Source organism: Raphanus sativus, chromosome 3 (genome assembly GCF_000801105.2).
Source record: "Raphanus sativus cultivar WK10039 chromosome 3, ASM80110v3, whole genome shotgun sequence".
Classification (NCBI taxonomy): Eukaryota; Viridiplantae; Streptophyta; class Magnoliopsida; order Brassicales; family Brassicaceae; genus Raphanus; species Raphanus sativus.
The window spans coordinates 14,466,227-14,483,092 of NC_079513.1; the positions used below are offsets into that span (position 1 = coordinate 14,466,227).

The 16,866-nt window shown below is 36.9% G+C and overlaps 5 protein-coding genes across 8 annotated transcripts; 2 read left to right on the plus strand and 3 right to left on the minus strand.

Moving 5' to 3' along the window:
• The first annotated feature begins 3,112 nt into the window (after positions 1–3,112).
• Positions 3,113–5,742, plus strand: LOC108847330 (cytochrome P450 98A3). Its single transcript, XM_018620545.2, has 3 exons — positions 3,113–3,685; positions 4,161–4,558; positions 4,925–5,742. Exons 1-3 carry the CDS (start codon positions 3,202–3,204, stop codon positions 5,567–5,569), a joined length of 1,527 nt encoding a protein of 508 aa, XP_018476047.1. The 5' UTR covers positions 3,113–3,201; the 3' UTR covers positions 5,570–5,742.
• A 71-nt stretch (positions 5,743–5,813) lies between these two features.
• LOC108847331 (cysteine proteinase inhibitor 3) lies at positions 5,814–6,490 on the minus strand. Its single transcript, XM_018620546.2, has 2 exons — positions 6,241–6,490; positions 5,814–6,158 (listed from the first exon to the last, which is right to left on the minus strand). Exons 1-2 carry the CDS (start codon positions 6,421–6,423, stop codon positions 5,970–5,972), a joined length of 372 nt encoding a protein of 123 aa, XP_018476048.1. The 5' UTR covers positions 6,424–6,490; the 3' UTR covers positions 5,814–5,969.
• Positions 6,491–6,665: 175 nt separating this feature from the next.
• LOC108847328 (protein kinase and PP2C-like domain-containing protein) lies at positions 6,666–10,058 on the plus strand. 3 transcript variants are annotated; one of them, XM_018620543.2, is made up of 12 exons: positions 6,674–6,850; positions 6,938–7,055; positions 7,158–7,324; positions 7,397–7,464; positions 7,547–7,770; positions 7,921–7,972; positions 8,134–8,680; positions 8,784–8,850; positions 8,932–9,151; positions 9,255–9,359; positions 9,496–9,591; positions 9,666–10,058. In XM_018620543.2, the coding sequence occupies exons 1-12, from the start codon at positions 6,742–6,744 to the stop codon at positions 9,858–9,860; spliced, it is 1,968 nt and encodes a 655-aa protein (XP_018476045.1). In that variant the 5' UTR covers positions 6,674–6,741; the 3' UTR covers positions 9,861–10,058. The 3 variants fall into 3 exon arrangements, 2 of the variants coding, with proteins under 2 accessions (XP_018476045.1, XP_056860571.1); XR_008943196.1 differs by lacking the exon at positions 9,666–10,058 and having other exon boundaries at positions 6,666–6,850; positions 8,932–9,180; XM_057004591.1 differs by lacking the exon at positions 7,397–7,464 and having other exon boundaries at positions 7,593–7,770.
• Positions 9,990–11,920, minus strand: LOC108847329 (phosphatidylinositol 4-kinase gamma 1). Its single transcript, XM_018620544.2, has one exon. The coding sequence runs from the start codon at positions 11,918–11,920 to the stop codon at positions 10,295–10,297; it is 1,626 nt and encodes a 541-aa protein (XP_018476046.1). The 3' UTR covers positions 9,990–10,294.
• Positions 11,921–13,706: 1,786 nt separating this feature from the next.
• Positions 13,707–15,690, minus strand: LOC108848051 (probable E3 ubiquitin-protein ligase RHC1A). 2 transcript variants are annotated; one of them, XM_018621457.2, is made up of 2 exons: positions 15,465–15,690; positions 13,707–14,950 (listed from the first exon to the last, which is right to left on the minus strand). In XM_018621457.2, exon 2 carries the CDS (start codon positions 14,821–14,823, stop codon positions 13,885–13,887), a length of 939 nt encoding a protein of 312 aa, XP_018476959.1. In that variant the 5' UTR covers positions 14,824–14,950; positions 15,465–15,690; the 3' UTR covers positions 13,707–13,884. The 2 variants fall into 2 exon arrangements, with proteins under 2 accessions (XP_018476959.1, XP_018476960.1); XM_018621458.2 differs by lacking the exon at positions 15,465–15,690 and adding an exon at positions 15,035–15,418.
• Positions 15,691–16,866: the final 1,176 nt, after the last annotated feature.

Sequence of the window (16,866 nt, forward strand, 5' to 3'; positions counted from 1 at the left end):
AACCAATCATGTAAATTCAATAACAGTTATAGTCGGCATTACGGTACTACTATAAGTGAGTTATTATTGGAATCAGATTAATGTATATTTGTGACTAAAGAGATAAAACTACACTAGAGTTTGATACGTGCGCCTGCGTAGATGATTTTTTCAAAAACATGTTGCTATTTATTTTTCATGTCACTATTATATATCATATATGTCATCATATAATTAATCGTATTTTATATATATCATCATATAATTAATAGTATTTTATAGGTACTATTATATAAATAATCATATATATTATATTTTAAAAAAATTATGTGAAATATAAAAACTATAATTTAAGTTGGTGTTTGGAATTATGTTTTGTATTGTATTTTTCTTATATATATTGAAACAATAACATAACTAATCATATAATTAATAGTATTTTATATGTACCATCGTATAAATAATCATATATATTATATTTTAAAAACTTTATGTGAAATATAAAAAATATAATTTAAGTTGGTGTTTGAAATTATATTTTGTATTGTATTTTCTTATATATATTGAAAAAAATTTCAATAATGGTTATTGGAAAATATTTTTAAATATCAATTTTTGAATATATGTATATTTTTGAATCAATTTTTATATAACTCAATTTTTAATTATTATTTTGAATTGAAATATGTATATAAAATTTAAATTTTGTTTTATGATTATTTTAGACAAAATATGTTTTTATGTAATTAGATTGTATTATTTTCGTATATTTTAAAGTTGACATATATAGATAGTTTTTCATAATATAATGACTTTATTTTTTTATAATGTAAATCTATTATTTTTTCTTAATATATTGTTATTTATGTTTCCAAACAATATTATATCTTTTTATACTGATATCCATATTTCCAAACAATATTATATTTCATTTATACTGATTTTATGTTTCCAAACATTATCGAATGTATTTTAATCTTAGTAATACGTTCAAATTGAATGATTTATTGTATAGGAACCGGAAAACCAAATAGATATAAACTATAAAAAACGAATGTAACTATTATTTCCCTTTAGCTTGTTGGCGGTTAACAAAAAAAAAGCTCGTTGACCTATTTCAGTTCACATACCCACCTAGGGCTATGGGCAAAAAATCTGAATCCGGAAAACCAAACCGAACCCGATCTAAAAAATTAGTACCGAACCCAAACCGAAATTGATTAAATATCCGAACGGGTTCAAAATTTCGGTATTTAAAGAACCGAAACCGAATCCGATCTGAACCGAAATATTTTGGGTACCCGAATGTATCCGAAATAAATTTATATACTTAAATATATACATTATTTTTATATATAATGTATATTAAAAATATTAAAAATATATAAGATACCTTTAAGTTTTCCAAAATACTCGGAAAATATATGCAAATAGTCAAAAGTAAATGTTTAAAATAGCTAAAGTATACTGAAAACACCAAAATAGTTAAATATCTATTGATTTTTTATCCAAATATTTAAAGAAAACCAATTTATATGTTAAATTAAGGTATTTTGACATATATGTTATGAAAATTTATATGTAATATATTATCTTTCGTATAGATTATGAAAATTTAAAGTATATAATGAATTTTGAAATTTTAAAAACATTTTAAATAGGTTATCCGAACCCGAACCGAACCCTCAAAGATCCGAACCGAACCGGAACCGAAATTTAGAAATATCCGAATGGGGCTGAAATCTTTGACCCCGAAAACCCGAAACCCGAATAGACTGAATCGAAACCTGAATGGGTACCCAAACGCCCAGCCCTATACCCACCGTTAGTTCTGTGAAGTACATTAGACTGAAGCTATGACTGTATAGAATCTTTAGAGTAGATAATATAGGTGAAAACCTAATTACTTCTAGCTAGAAAATTACCAATCAAGTAAAACTCTGGTTTCTTTTATTTATTCTCGTTATTGTATAAATAGAGAAAAGAACACATACTTATTATTATTATACTGTGATCTGATTTTCTCCATTTTCTTCTGTTACTTATTTTTTTATTTTTCTTTCATTTCCACTTTTTATGTTTTTTTCATTTACTCCAAGTAATACCAATCAAAACCTTGAATAATTGATCCAACACATTGAACTCATCTATAACAATCAATATTTTTTTTTAAATCAAAAATAATAAAGTATACGTTTCACCAAACACACCCACCCACTCCTCCGGTCCTACCACTAATCATACAACACCGACTCTCCTAATCCTTTTTTTTTTTTGAAACAAATGCAAATATAATTTTCTCTTTAAGACTGTTTAATTATTTATTAGACTGTTTTTGTATAAACAGACATATGACGTGAAAAGTCACTAACTTATTTGCTGTTATTGAAAATCCTATGGGTAAAAAAAAAACCAAAAGTTTGTAATGAGCGAGTCTAAATCAACTAACGCACGCAGTTATGTCTGGTCGGGTCGCACACCAACCATATTTACTTCATCCTCACACCAACCCCAAACTAAACCTTCCTATGCTTCCCCACTCGCTATCGAAACGCTTGTTGTAACCACCGTCTTATCTTATGGAGGAGAAATCGTTTGCTCAAAAAAAATGGAGGAGACATCATGAATAAAACATTTATCATCGGTGGACCAATAAGACTAGTTTACTGTGGATTATACTTTTCTATTTTTGAAGAAGATAGATACTAAAAAAAAGCTGATTAGTATTCTACTTCCATAAACAAATATGTGTAAAGAGAGGTAGTGCCCTAATCTTTGTTGTTTCAGATGCATTTCCTTATTAAGACCTAGCGAAGTAACCTGCATGTGTTTATACCCTGATGCAGTAATGCCTTAGCATTCAACTAAAAACCTTTTGCATTGTTATAGATTGAAAAACATAACAATATAACAATCTTCTCGTAAACTATTTAATGCCACCGTTGACAGATCATGTAAGATATTAGTATAATTTTTTTGCCGTGAACCTTGCGATTTAATTCCATATTTACTTGTTTACTAAAAGAAACAATAAATATATATTTTTGATCAATAATATATCCATATTTATTACTTTAAAACAAACAAGATAAATCGGTTCACCAACCCCCACCCTAATATAAACCAAAGTCTCGACCACATCCACCTAGAATTCTAGAAGTGAATTCGATTTACACTTTTCTTCTTTTATTTTCTAACAATAACACAAGTTCAACAACCCCCATGTCGTGGTTTCTTATAGCGGCGGCGATTCTAGCTGCCGTCGTCTCATACAACCTTATCCAACGTCTGAGATTCAAGCTCCCACCAGGACCACGCCCTAAGCCTATCGTCGGTAACCTCTACGACATAAAACCTGTCCGGTTCAGATGCTACTATGAATGGGCTCAAACCTATGGACCAATCATATCGGTCTGGATCGGTTCTATCTTAAACGTGGTCGTATCAAGCGCCGAGCTAGCCAAAGAAGTCCTCAAAGAGCACGACCAGAAGCTAGCCGACCGTCACCGAAACAGATCCACAGAAGCATTCAGCCGCAACGGTCAGGATCTGATATGGGCTGATTATGGTCCACACTACGTGAAGGTGAGAAAAGTTTGCACGCTTGAGCTCTTCACACCAAAAAGACTCGAGTCTCTTAGGCCTATCCGTGAAGATGAGGTCACTGCCATGGTCGAGTCCGTCTTCAGAGACTGTAACCTTCCTGGTACGTCATCGTTTTTGGATATGATTTGTGTGGAAATATTGTAAGCCACGCGTTGCATTTACTCTAGCGGTAGAAATGATTCATGTTTATGCTCTTTTCTTGTTATCAACATCATGTTTATTTATGTTGACTTTATTTTTGAATATATGATTTATATTAATAAATCTAATTATGGTTTGACCAAAAAAAGTAATTATGGCATTATAAATGAATACAGTCTGATTTATATTAATAATATAATTATGGCATTATTAATGCATACAAACTAATTTATATTAATAGATACACCTTCTTATGTTTATGGAAGATAAATGTTTTTGAAAGAAAATTGTTTTAAAAGTTATAATTTTGATTTTTTCCTATGCATTTTAGATAATAACAGTGAATTGTAAAGTTCAAAATATTATTGTATTTGTTCGATTTCTAATTTGTTTAAGATAACGATTTTTTCAATTGTGAATTTATTTTTCCTCAGAAAACAGAGTGAAAGGATTACAACTGAGGAAGTACTTAGGAGCGGTTGCGTTCAACAACATCACGCGGCTAGCGTTTGGAAAACGTTTTGTGAACGCGGAAGGTGTGATGGACGAGCAAGGACTTGAGTTCAAGGCCATTGTATCCAACGGTCTAAAGCTAGGTGCTTCACTGTCGATAGCAGAACACATCCCCTGGCTCCGGTGGATGTTTCCGGCCGATGAGAAGTCTTTTGCTAAGCACGGAGCTCGCCGTGACATCCTCACTAGAGCTATCATGGAGGAACATACTTTGGCCCGTCAGAATTCTAGTGGAGCTAAGCAGCATTTCGTTGATGCGTTGCTTACGTTGAAGGATCAGTATGATCTTAGTGAAGACACCATCATTGGTCTTCTATGGGTACGTTTTAGTGCTTATACGAAACAAATAGAGATATATTTTGAATCTTTAGGCCCCAATAGAGCTAATATACATAAAAGGTTAACGGTCTTAAATTATAAAATAATAAAATTTTCTCAAGATTAATCTAATAATGTTTATGGCCTTCTAGATAGATCTTAGGACCGGCTCTGTTAAAACGGTGCACATCAAATCGTTTTCTAATTAGAAAGTTTTTTGGTCTTGAAACGTTACTATAGAGCGGTCTGGTCTATAGACTAGTTAAACACATTGTTGATCGTACCGAAACAGAGCAGCCATTTAAACCCTTTGATCAATGTAGATTTCTTGTTGGTCACGTTAGTTAAACGGTATGTGTGTGTGCAGGATATGATCACGGCGGGGATGGACACGACAGCTATAACAGCAGAATGGGGCATGGCGGAGATGATCAAGAATCCAAGAGTGCAACAAAAGGTACAAGAAGAATTCGACAGAGTGGTTGGACAAGACCGGGTCTTAACCGAGCAAGATTTTGCACGCTTACCATACCTCCAATGCGTGGTTAAAGAATCATTCAGACTCCACCCTCCAACGCCTCTAATGCTTCCTCACCGATCCAACGCACACGTCAAAATCGGAGGCTACGACATTCCCAAAGGCTCAAACGTCCATGTGAACGTTTGGGCGGTGGCTAGAGACCCGGCCGTGTGGAAAAACCCATTAGAGTTTAGACCAGAGAGGTTCTTGGAAGAAGATGTTGACATGAAAGGTCATGATTATAGGCTGCTTCCGTTTGGTGCAGGAAGAAGGGTTTGTCCAGGTGCACAGCTTGGGATCAACTTGGTGACTTCTATGATGAGTCATTTGCTTCACCATTTCGTTTGGACACCGCCTCAGGGGACTAAACCAGATGAGATTGACATGTCTGAAAACCCTGGACTCGTTACTTACATGCGTGTTCCTGTTCAAGCCGTTGCCACTCCTCGGTTGCCTTCTGATCTGTATAAACGTGTGCCGTACGATATGTAAATGTCTCTTTCTCATCTACCTTCCTGCTGTTGAAACTGATGCTGATGGTCTTGGTGTTTCTTTTTTTTTTTGTATACTTTGTTTCTTTTGAGGGTTTTATCATCTAAAAACTGATGAGATTAGTTGTGTCATTTGTCTCAAGGTTGAGCAAATAAACCAAGCTTCTTTTGTTATTGAGTTTGACGATTTTTGTATTATTAACCGATCTAAACCTGAATGCCTAGTGAATAAAAGACAGCCAATATACATAAAAGCAAATTTCAGGAGAACAGAAAACAAGTTTCTTGATTACATTAACTTCAGGTTTCGTCTTAACACACACTGGTCTGAGACAAAGGCTTTATTTATTCTCTCAGAGAATAAACAGAAACATTTTGATTACCCTCTGAACAAGTGACTTTCAAGAGGAGGATTCCTTAAACTCATGCAACTGCTTGAAGTTCATCCATGGCTTCACCCAAACTTTGGCTTCGAAGTTCTTAGTCTGCCCACCTTCGTTTGCTTCAAGAGTTAAGTGGTGGTACATCTTTCCTTCAACTACCTGTTCTCTTGCCATAACGATCTTCATGAACTCAAGAACCTCCTTGTTCTGCACTAACCAGACAAAAAGATTCTTGTCACAAATTTCCTTAGGATCTATAAAACAAGAAAACAGAGGAATCATCAGAGACCTCTTTGTTGTTATGTTCTTGTATAGCAAATCGAGCGAGACTCTGGATCTCTCCACTGTTCTGGTTTCCTCGGAGATCATGAACGCCTCCTAGCATCACTCTGCAAAACCCTAATCGAATTGTTCCACAGAGAAGAAGGGTGATGATCAAGAACGTAACAGAACCGAAAGCTTTTGATTCCATCTTTGATGTTATGGTCTCCTCGGTCTCTCTCTTGACGATTAAGGAAGGAAAGTGGTCAAGTCAGGGAATAAATAACACGTGTCGCCACCTGAACGGGTACTTATTTTCTTTTCTTTTTTTATTGAAAAGTCAAAGAGATAAGAAAACCAATAAAAACGGCAAGGTGTGTCTCGGATTTAATTTCAGAGCGTTTCAAACACAAGAAAACGGCATACATTATCTCGATCGATTGTCATCGCCATCATCACCACTCGATCGATTAGCTCTACCGTGTGCTTGCTTCGTTCTTCCGGGGCTCTGATTTTAAAAAAAACGGCGATGGAAATAGTGGAACCAAACACGTGCATTAGAGGATGCTGCACAAGTGAATCGATTCCTCTCCACCTCCCACCTTCCTCCTTCACTCTTCTCTCCCCAATCGCTAAAGGTACTATACTGCTTCTCCCCTCTCCTCTCTCCTCTCTCTCCATCGCCATTTTTGAATTCGATCCCTGTGTGCATTGTGTGTTTTCAGGATCAGAGAGTGTGGTTTACGAAGCGATCCTCCACGGCAGAAGAGTCGCGGCGAAGAAGCCAATCCTATCTACTTCCGATGACCTCGACAAGTTCCACAGACACTTGCAGCTCTTATGGTATCTCTCTCTCTACCCATTTGAAAAAAAAATTCTTACTTTTTTTTTAAAACATTCGACAAAAAGTTTGATTATTCTTTTTTAATTGGGATTGGTGGGAAGCAATCTTGATCACCCAGGTGTGGCTAAGTTAGTGGCGGCACACGCTAAGCCTCCGAATTACTTGTTTTTCTTTGAGTTCTACGAGGCTGGGAACTTAGCTGACAAGTTACACGTGGAGGAGTGGTCTCCTAGTATTGGTCAAGTGCTAACGATCACGCTTCACTTGGGTATACGACTTTTATCTCCTTGTGATGATGGATTCATATATGCATCTAAGGTTTTTCTGATTCATGTTTCAGCAAAGGCATTGCGGTATCTCCACAACAATGGGATTGTTCATAGGGATGTGAAACCAGCTAATGTTCTTGTAATGATTACTCTTCTTCCATCATCTAAGAGTTTTTTTCTATGATATGGAAGCTTAAGGGAGGTTTTGATTATTGATGCAGCTTGACCAGAACCTTTCTCCATATCTTACTGACTTTGGTTTAGCAGAATACAAGAAGGATTTGCGACAAGTTAATCTACACAACTGGAGATCGTCTGGGAAGCCAACCGGTGGTTTCCACAAAAAGAATATGGTTGGAACACTTATTTACATGGCCCCTGAAATACTAAGGAAAGAGATGTATACTGAGAAATCAGATATCTATAGCTTTGGGATTTTGATTAAGTAAGAATTCTCTTGACTAGATACTGAATTGGAAACTTTCTTTTTCGTATTTTCTTGCATTCATTTTTTCTTCAGATTCTTAAATTTGGTTAGTTTTCTTCCTAAAAGATCTTTTGCTTTTGTAGTAATGTTCCATCTTTGACATTGCAGTGAGCTTTTAACTGGAGTTGTTCCATATACTGATCTTCGTGCAGAAGCTCAGGTTAAAACATCTTTCCTCAGTTCGCATTTTGACATGGCCATGCCTGTTAGAAGCCTTGATATATTCAGGCTCCTGAACTTCATATATATTGTGTAGCTCAAGTGCATATAAACGCATTCCTTTTCTTTACATAGTATACCCTGTGTCTATTTGAATGGCAGGCTCACACTGTTTTAGAGATGAATTACACAGAGCAGCAACTTACAGCTGCCATTGTTTCTTCTGGTCTTCGACCTGCTCTTGCTGAAACTGGATTGCACGTTCCGAAGAGTTTGCTGGCTCTTATACAAAATTGCTGGGGAGCTGATCCTTCTAAGCGGCCTTCTTTGGACGATGTGGTTTTGGAACTAGAATCACTTTGGGAGCTAGAGAGAGAAAAACAGCAAAGTTGTTTCCTTGAGACAACTTCTATTGCCAGGAGTGATAAAGATGAAGTTGAAATTAAACATACAAGAGATTACGGAGACAACGTTGATTGGTCCAGTCAAGGGGAGTGTTTATCCAAAAAATCGTCTCTTTCCACTGTCCCTGATCTGAAATCCTGGTCTAGTTCAACAGATGGCCCTTCGAGATATGTCCCTATAGTTTCTTGGGGGTCCTTTGCAACATGTGGAAGAAGAGAATCCATGGAAGATACACACTTCCTCATGCCCCACATGTGTAATGAAGAAAACATCCACTTATTTGCTATCTTTGATGGTCACAGAGGTACCAACAGCCATTTTTAACTCAGCAAGCATCTCTTTTTGGCTCAAAATTGTTTAGTTATTCATCAAATAGGTTATATAATAGCACCCTAAATGACATGTAGGTGCTGCAGCTGCTGAATTTTCTGCTAAAGCTTTGCCAGGATTAATTCAAAGCTTATCTTCCACAAGGTCAATGCTCAGCTCAAGCTTTTACCGACTTACTCTTCAGCTTGGTTTGTTCAAAAACTCATTTTGTATGTTTCATTTCAGCGCTGAAGAGGCACTGTCGCAAGCATTTGTTAGGACTGATTTAGCTTTCAGAAATGAACTTCACTCCCATCGTCAAACAAACAGAGTGAGTCAGAAAGACTGGCATCCTGGTTGCACTGCTATAGCCTCTCTCCTAGTGGACAATAAGATTTTCGTTGCTAATGTTGGTGACTCCAGGGCAATTTTATGCCGTGCCGGCTGCCCTTTTGCTCTAAGTAAGGTGAGATGGGACTCTCGTTACTGTCTGAAGTATGCTAATTTATTATTAAATAAATGCCCCGCTCGCCATTTCTCGCTAACTCATCTCTGGCATATGAATACAGGCACATCTTGCAACCTGTATTGAAGAAAGAAATCGTGTGACTGGAGAAGGTGGACGTATTGAATGGCTGGTTGACAAATGGAGAGTTGCTCCTGCTGGTCTTCAGGTTTGCCCTTTATGTATTTGACATATTTGCTCAAAACAAAATATCAGACTCACAGACAAAATAGCAGACATTAAAAGGAACATTGAAGTTAGTCCATTCCATCGTTGGTAATTCAGTTTATTCTTTTTTGTAACAGGTTACCCGGTCCATAGGAGATGATGACCTAAAGCCAGCTGTAACCGCAGAACCAGAGATTAGTGAAACCATTCTATCAGCTGACGATGAGTTCCTGGTAAAAATTTATGTTATGATATTTTTGGTTGTTTACTTGTCAGCTGGGAGAAATAATAGGTAAGCCTTGGTTAGGTAATGGCGAGCGATGGGCTCTGGGATGTTATGAACGATGAGGAAGTTATTGGTATAATCAGGGATACTGTAAAAGAACCTTCAATGTGTTCCAAGAGATTAGCAACTGAGGCTGCAGCACGTGGTAGTGGGGATAACATCACAGTCATTGTTGTCTTCCTGAGGCCAGTATCTACAGCTGAAAGGATTTACTAGAAGCCAGTTCTTATACAGTACTAGATGCAACTTTTTTACATATAAATTATTTGCCATGGGTTTCCAAAAAGGTCAGACACTTGAGAGAACAGCCAGTACAAAGTGTAATTCTTTCTTTAGAAGAATATATGCATGTAAAGCACTAGGAACCTTTAAGTTGAGTGCATATATTACAATTGGTTTTGTTTTATTTAGAAATTTATGGTACTTAATGTAATACAATAAGGGATGAGAAAGAAGAAAAATAAGAAGTATAATGGAGTTGGACGGCTTAGTATGCTCGTCTCAGAATCCATATGCTTTCTAAGGTATTAATAGTTAGCCTACAGCCTGCACTATGGTCATCTTGGCAGTAATGCACACTTGTTACCTCTATAAGATTAACCTTCTGAGATTTTCATCTCTTTGGTTGTTGTTTTCCTGTCTTTTTTTTATTATTGTTTTCCTAATCTTGGCACTGACCCTTTGCTCAGTGCATCTTGCAAAAGTGTCTGGAAGTTTTGCAGGAACATGTCCCATTGGACTGTTGTCATGTCCCCGAAAGAAACACCTTCTGATTCAGCATGGTTCACACGCATCGGTGGGCTCCTGCTCCTCATGGTGCCTCCTCTCTTCTTTTCTTTTGCATTCACAGTAATCCGCTGGTTCTGTGAGAACAATATCGAAGCAGGTATGGAGTTTGCACGTGGCCCTTTTGGAGCCAAAGGTGGTTTAGATACATGAAAGACCTCTGTAGTAATCTCCACTTCACATGGTGTATCTCCACCGTCAAACTTATACATTTCAGAGTCTAGCTCCGCGTTCACTTCATTTTTTTTGTCAACTACAGTTGCTTTCGCTTTGGTGCAGAGGTTCTCCAACAGACTGAAACTATCTTCCCCTCTAGAGAAATCCCTTGTCATCTTCTCGCCTATCTCTGCGAGACAGAGCCCTGCAGCTGCCGCCTGTTTCAAGAAAACAGTGCAGACAATGAGGACCCTTATAGCAGATTCCGGCAAAGACTGTAGTTCATTTCTCAGAAGCTCTGCGTCTTTTAGAGGATCCAGATTGGATATATACTCCAGCTCAGTGTCGGTGAATGGAACCAAAGCTTGAGGCCAGTTTAGCCATTCAAAGTAAGGATCATCTAGGCATTCAGGGAGGCAGAGACCATGATCTATAGGCACAAGCTCCGCGGTCCCAACTCGGTTATAACGCTTCTCTTGGTCACAACTCTTCACCAGCATGTTCCCTGCGTGCCTGTCAAGGTTCAAGACTCTCACATCAAGTATCCCAATCCTGTGAACCGAGCTAACCGTAAAGCTTCCTGGCCCTAACTCTCCCGCATCAAAATCATGACACACAAACCGCTGCAAGGAAGCAACCTTATAGGGAAACGAGGAGAAGGAGAAGGCGTCGCTGACGTGAAACGGGACATGAGAGATGCTAACCAAAGCTGTTGGTGGAACACCAGAGAAGCCTTGGTAATCAAGAAGGTAAGCAGCTAACTCTCTGATACCTGTTTCACCAACAGGTATAGAATGTTTCATTCCCGGTTGTCCCAACATCAAACTTCCAGATTTTTTAGGATTGTTTAAGGCCAAAGGCTCCTCATCAACCGGTTTAGCCACAGCGATGTTATGACCTTTCCCGGTTTGTAAAAGATAAGCACCTCCCAAGCCACTTGGTAAAAGCAGAGGCTGAGCTCCAGATACAATAGCCATGGTGACCTCAGCCACAAGGGCACGGACAGTAGGCACACTCTGTCCACCAAGAATCTCAATCCGTGGAGCACCAGTTGCTTTCTTGTCTTCCTCCATATTAGCAGACGCAGCTATGGAGAAGCAAGGAGAGGAGACGCTTCGGTGTATGTTGTCATCTTGAGACATTCCATTTAAGGATTGCGCTAGGCTAGATCCAAGGAAGTTGAAGTCGAGGTTGGTTAGGGATAAGAGTCTGCATCTTTGTGAAGATCGGTTGAAGTAAGGGAACTGGTCACTAAATGGATCAATAGCCACGGCCATATCAGAGATCAATGTAGTCTTGCAGGTGATGATTAAGGTCGTAGGCAAGCAATTCATACCAAAAACCTAATTTTTATATATACAACTAAAGAACTCGTTTTATACAGTCACAAGATGGTGTGTCCTTTGCTTCGCTTGAATCCATTGTGCCCTTTTAAGTATTCGCTCATCCAACCATGAATCACCGCAATTTTCTGCAAAGATAATCAAACAAGGAAGCCCTAAGAAAAGAAGCAAGAAGATTAAATTACTTGTGGAAGAAGGTAGCGTAGGATCAAACAAACCCTGATGAAGGCATTTCATAGAGAGAACGGAGAAAGATTGAAACAACAGAAGGGAGCTTCAGAGAAGCCGACACACTGTCACCGGAAAAAAACTTATCTCTTTTTGTTTTTTCTCCTGAGACTCCCCTCTTTCGAACGATACTTTCTTTCTCCTTTTCTTTTTTGTTTTTTTTTCCTTTTTTGATTTTTCTCTTTCTTCAACCCTTTGCATCTAAATCTGTTTCTCTAATGCTATAAATGTCTTTCTTGTTTCCCACGTTACAGGTTTTACCGCGTTTTTCTGAGGAAAAGAAGAGAAAAGAAAACGAGAGTTTTTGCTAAAAATACACTTTCTGAAAATAGCTAAGAAGCTAAGACAAGATTTTATTTTGGATAGTAAAAGTGTAAAACAACAAATACACATAGTTTTTTGTAGACCTTATGGTCCTGGTGAGCAAAAGGAGTTGAGAGGTTATACTATTTTGAGTTATTTAACAGCAAATACATAGTTTTTATGCCTTACAGTTCTTGTGAACAACAAGACAAATATATAGTTTTTATGCCTTGTCGTCCCTATGAACTCTACCCATGGATAGTTAACAACAAGATTTTAATTTGGATAGTTAACAATAGACATAGGTTTTTTATGCCTTTTAATGTTTATGAACAAAGGAGTTGATAGCTTACACGTTTTGAGTAACAATCAACATTTTGTGGAGGAATTATTTGGTAACTAGACATCAGAGGACTTATTGTTTCATGGGATTGGCTTTGTTGAACTATTGGCTGTAACTCCTTGTTTCTTGTTGTTATTATCTTCACCAGAAGCAGGAGAAGATCTTCCGCTGCTCGAAAACTAGGTGCTTGATGCTTGATTTCAAGTATGTGTCCTTCATAAGTGAGTACAAGTTGGAAATAGCAGTCATAATATAGTCTCTTCAGAACATTTTTGGGGTATCAGAAGACCTTTTAATCAGAGTAGTCCTCCTTAAACTAAAAGTATATAATTAAAGGAGACAAATAAAGAAAAGTTAATATATACACTGAGAAAAAAACCACAACAGTGTTGTCAAATCAAGAAAAGTTGACAGAGAAAGGCATGAATCTAAGTATACATGAATTCAGTAGACAAAGCCAGAATAAGAGCAAAACTTTTGGCAGCATCATGTTATTGAACTCCTGCAGAAACTAACATATAATGTAGCCTGTAGGGATACGAGTCCCACCACATGTTATGCACCGATGTATCATTTACTCGTAAAAGTTGTATTAGATGCAACCCGGAATCTACAGACCAGTCAATAAGCAACTTCGGATCAAGAAACTCTCCTGCACCAACATCATCTTCTGACCTAACAGAGAACATGGGAATGCAACACCAGCAAACTAGTCTGGAAGCAAAGAAAAGATATTTGATAGGAAACAACGATCACCTTTGCTTGCCCCAACCAAGAACTGTTTACTATATACGACAAGTAAAGATTCTCTTGAACTTTCGTCTATTCATCACCACTTTACGTAGGCAGTAATCAACAATGGCTTTTTTCTAGAATATATATTTATCAAGCCCACCAGTAGCATTGACACAAAAGCATATAGGAAATGATAAACTGTTTTACACAGAAGTAGAAAATCTACAGTAAAAGATACAACTTGTCCATTATTTATGTTGATAAAGAGAGTATGAGGAAGAGTGGAAAGCATAGAACACAAAGCGAGACCCAAGTCTTCTTTTTTTTTTTTAACTTTAGCTCACCTTTAGTAATCAAAAGGCCACCCTCTGTAACCCATATGTGACTGTTGCTGTTGCTGGTGATGGTAGTTATGGTTCTCATCCGTTGTGTCCGAGTTTCTCGTGCCTCCACGGTTCTGAGCGGAGTTTGAAGCTGAACCAGACGAACGAAATGGCCAGAAGGAAGAGAAAGGGTTCCTTCTCTCATTGCTGCTCTCACGACTGTTACTACTACCACCACTTCTGCTGTTTCGGGTGTTGGTTCTGTTTTGACTACTACTCGAAGATCCTCTACCTGATGGCAACTCTTGGCGACAGACAGGACACGAGTTGTGCTGAACCAGCCACGGGACAATGCAGTCAGAATGATAGATGTGGTTACAAGGCATCTGTTTGGCTTCTGCTCCCAATTCGAATTCGTCTTTACACACGGGACAGTTCGAGTCAGACGACCTAAGATGCCTCTGCGAGATCTTGATGGTCGGCAATGCATCTATTGATGTTCTCGGAGCAGGTGGTGGACCTCTGCGAGTAGTAGCTCCAGCTGAAAGCTGCTCAAAGAGCTCTTCAAGACCAGGACCGAAGAAATAGTCTCCGGTGTTCCCACGAGTGATGCCAATGCCAGGCGACCCGCCGTTGAAGAGGGCTTCGACTCCGGATAGTCTATAAGGAACCTGACCACCAAAGATCAACAGAGGAGCCAGACCAGGAGTGATGATGCCTCCTCTTGCTCTGTTTTCTCGGTCCCTCATAAAGTCGGAGAGAGCATCCATGAGATCGAAAGCCTGATGATCACGTTCCGCAACGTCCCTGTGAGATCTGAACATACCGAACGGGCTGGCTTGAGGGAGTTCAAGCAGTTCAACAAACCCTCCTCCACAATAAGAACATACAGTCTCTCGTCCGTGTAGCCGGACACCACGCTCGCATCTATGACACCAGTGGGTGTTTCCAACGCTTGACATTTTTTTTTCTCACTGTTTTGTCTCCTTATGTTGTGGACTCTCAACTAAAACCACCAACAACAAAACCTTCTACTTGAATCCCCTTAGAGAGGTTAGCTCATTTGACAGATCTACTCAGTGATAAAGCCTGCAAAAGCGAGTACAAGTTAGTCATCACTTATCTACATTTTGACAAGTAAACAAATCCAAAAACTCTTGGGAAAGTTCCAACCTTTGCACTTGCATCAAGTGTTTGCCTCAACACTAAATTGCCAAAGTTTGAATTTTTTTTTAATAAAAGCTCAGACTTTATAATGGTATGTATAGCACAATCACTCAACCATGAACAGAGCAGGCACAACAAAGTCTATCTGCTAATTAACAGACAAAGACAGAACATAAAGTTCCAAGCTTTGTCGGAATATAAGACAACATCAGCCAATCCAAAACGATGAATATAAACTCGGAACCTGAAGCAAACACCTTTCTCTAGCTACAAACTTAAACCATGTTTTATAGAGTGAGACAATGAATGAAAGAACTATTAAACAGATGTAAGAACAAGGATAAATAAACGAGTTTCGAGAGTACATAACCATCAAGACAAGAAGCCAAGTTCCGACAACAAAGAGCACATCAGAGAAGAAGGTTAAGTAAACTACCCGATAGGCAATCTAAGATGCGAGACAAGGGATACTCTGAGCTCAATCAGAAGATTGCCTCGTCATCTTGAAGAAGTAAAGATTGGGAGGAGGAGGAGGATCTAGAAGACTGAGGAGAAACCCTAAGCGAGAGGATTTGGGGGAAGAAGAAGATGTAGAAGACGCAAAGGAACGACTCTGGAAGAATCTCTTTCGTTTCTGTGTAATTAATACACTGAAAACTCGCTGTATGACCCACTTCTTAACTTGTCCACTTAATATAATAAAGTTTTTATTTTATTTGGCAATTAATGAAAAATAAAAATTAGTAAGAATTTTTCTCAAGAAAGTATACTTTGCAGTTTGCATTATATTTCCAAATGCAAAATATTTCAGATGTCAAGAGACACTTGTATGGTTTTGGATGAATAGTGATCATCTGAGTTGTTTTAACGACCTTGTAGAGTAAGAGTATCTTAAAACTTTATTTTTTCTTTTAAAATAGAGTAAAAGTAAATATGAAGTAAAAATGATCCAACCCTACTTCATTTTTCACTCCATACTGGAGTCATGAACTTCAAAAAAATAGAATTAGATTGGAATCCTTGATAATTCAAATTTTAATCCAAGTTTAACAATATTATAGAGCGTTAAAGCATATTAGACAACTACTAAAAGAATTTTATGTTAGCTTATAAGTTTTTATCTTAAATCATTTTAAGTTGGAGAATATTTTTAATATAAAAATCAGTTTTACATAGATAGTTGTTTTGTTTTAAAAGTGTGCTATTTTATATATTAAACTCCACAATTTCGATTTAAAACATTATGAATGGGGTGGTAAATAAACTTTATAAATGGATGAGTCAAAACATTTACTCTAAAATTTTATAAATTAATAAATATCTGAATTAATAAAAATTTCTAATTCTAACAATTCAAAATATGAAATTAACTGATAAATTAAGAAAATAATAAATTTTTAGAATGTGATTATATGGTTCTATAAAAATTATAAATTAATGTAAATATATATACGTATAAATAGAACATAATATTATTTGTTTTATATTCATAATAAAATTATTTTTATATTTTTAATACTAAATATATGTTAATGATATTTAGTAAATTATATCTAAAAATACATTTAAATTTTATGAACCGTATTTTGTATATAACAAATAATATAGTAATAATAATATGAATGTCTGATTTTAAAGTTTTATTTACAGTAAATTAAATATATTTTAAAATTGAAAAAAATCTAGAAAAAGAAACCTTTGGTAAATTAATAACTCTATATATAAAGAAAATATCATAGTACTAACATTATTAGTTTGTAGAGTTTTTACTGCATTAAATTATTACTTTTGAAAATTTATATACTGTATTCTCTTGAAGAGGTTTTTACTAATAAATG

Excerpts from the sequence above, each read along its gene's own strand:
- LOC108847330 (XM_018620545.2), top strand. The coding sequence starts at position 3,202 with ATGTCGTGGTTTCTTATAGCGGCGGCGATTCTAGCTGCCGTCGTCTCA. Across the intron at positions 3,686-4,160 it reads CAGAGACTGTAACCTTCCTG|AAAACAGAGTGAAAGGATTA; the intron begins GTACGTCATCGT and ends ATTTTTCCTCAG. Across the intron at positions 4,559-4,924 it reads CCATCATTGGTCTTCTATGG|GATATGATCACGGCGGGGAT; the intron begins GTACGTTTTAGT and ends GTGTGTGTGCAG.
- LOC108847331 (XM_018620546.2), bottom strand. The coding sequence starts at position 6,423 with ATGGAATCAAAAGCTTTCGGTTCTGTTACGTTCTTGATCATCACCCTT. Across the intron at positions 6,159-6,240 it reads AAGAACATAACAACAAAGAG|AACAAGGAGGTTCTTGAGTT; the intron begins GTCTCTGATGAT and ends TGGTTAGTGCAG.
- LOC108847328 (XM_018620543.2), top strand. The coding sequence starts at position 6,742 with ATGGAAATAGTGGAACCAAACACGTGCATTAGAGGATGCTGCACAAGT. Across the intron at positions 7,056-7,157 it reads AGACACTTGCAGCTCTTATG|CAATCTTGATCACCCAGGTG; the intron begins GTATCTCTCTCT and ends ATTGGTGGGAAG. Across the intron at positions 7,465-7,546 it reads TGAAACCAGCTAATGTTCTT|CTTGACCAGAACCTTTCTCC; the intron begins GTAATGATTACT and ends TTATTGATGCAG.
- LOC108847329 (XM_018620544.2), bottom strand. The coding sequence starts at position 11,920 with ATGAATTGCTTGCCTACGACCTTAATCATCACCTGCAAGACTACATTG.
- LOC108848051 (XM_018621457.2), bottom strand. The coding sequence starts at position 14,823 with ATGTCAAGCGTTGGAAACACCCACTGGTGTCATAGATGCGAGCGTGGT.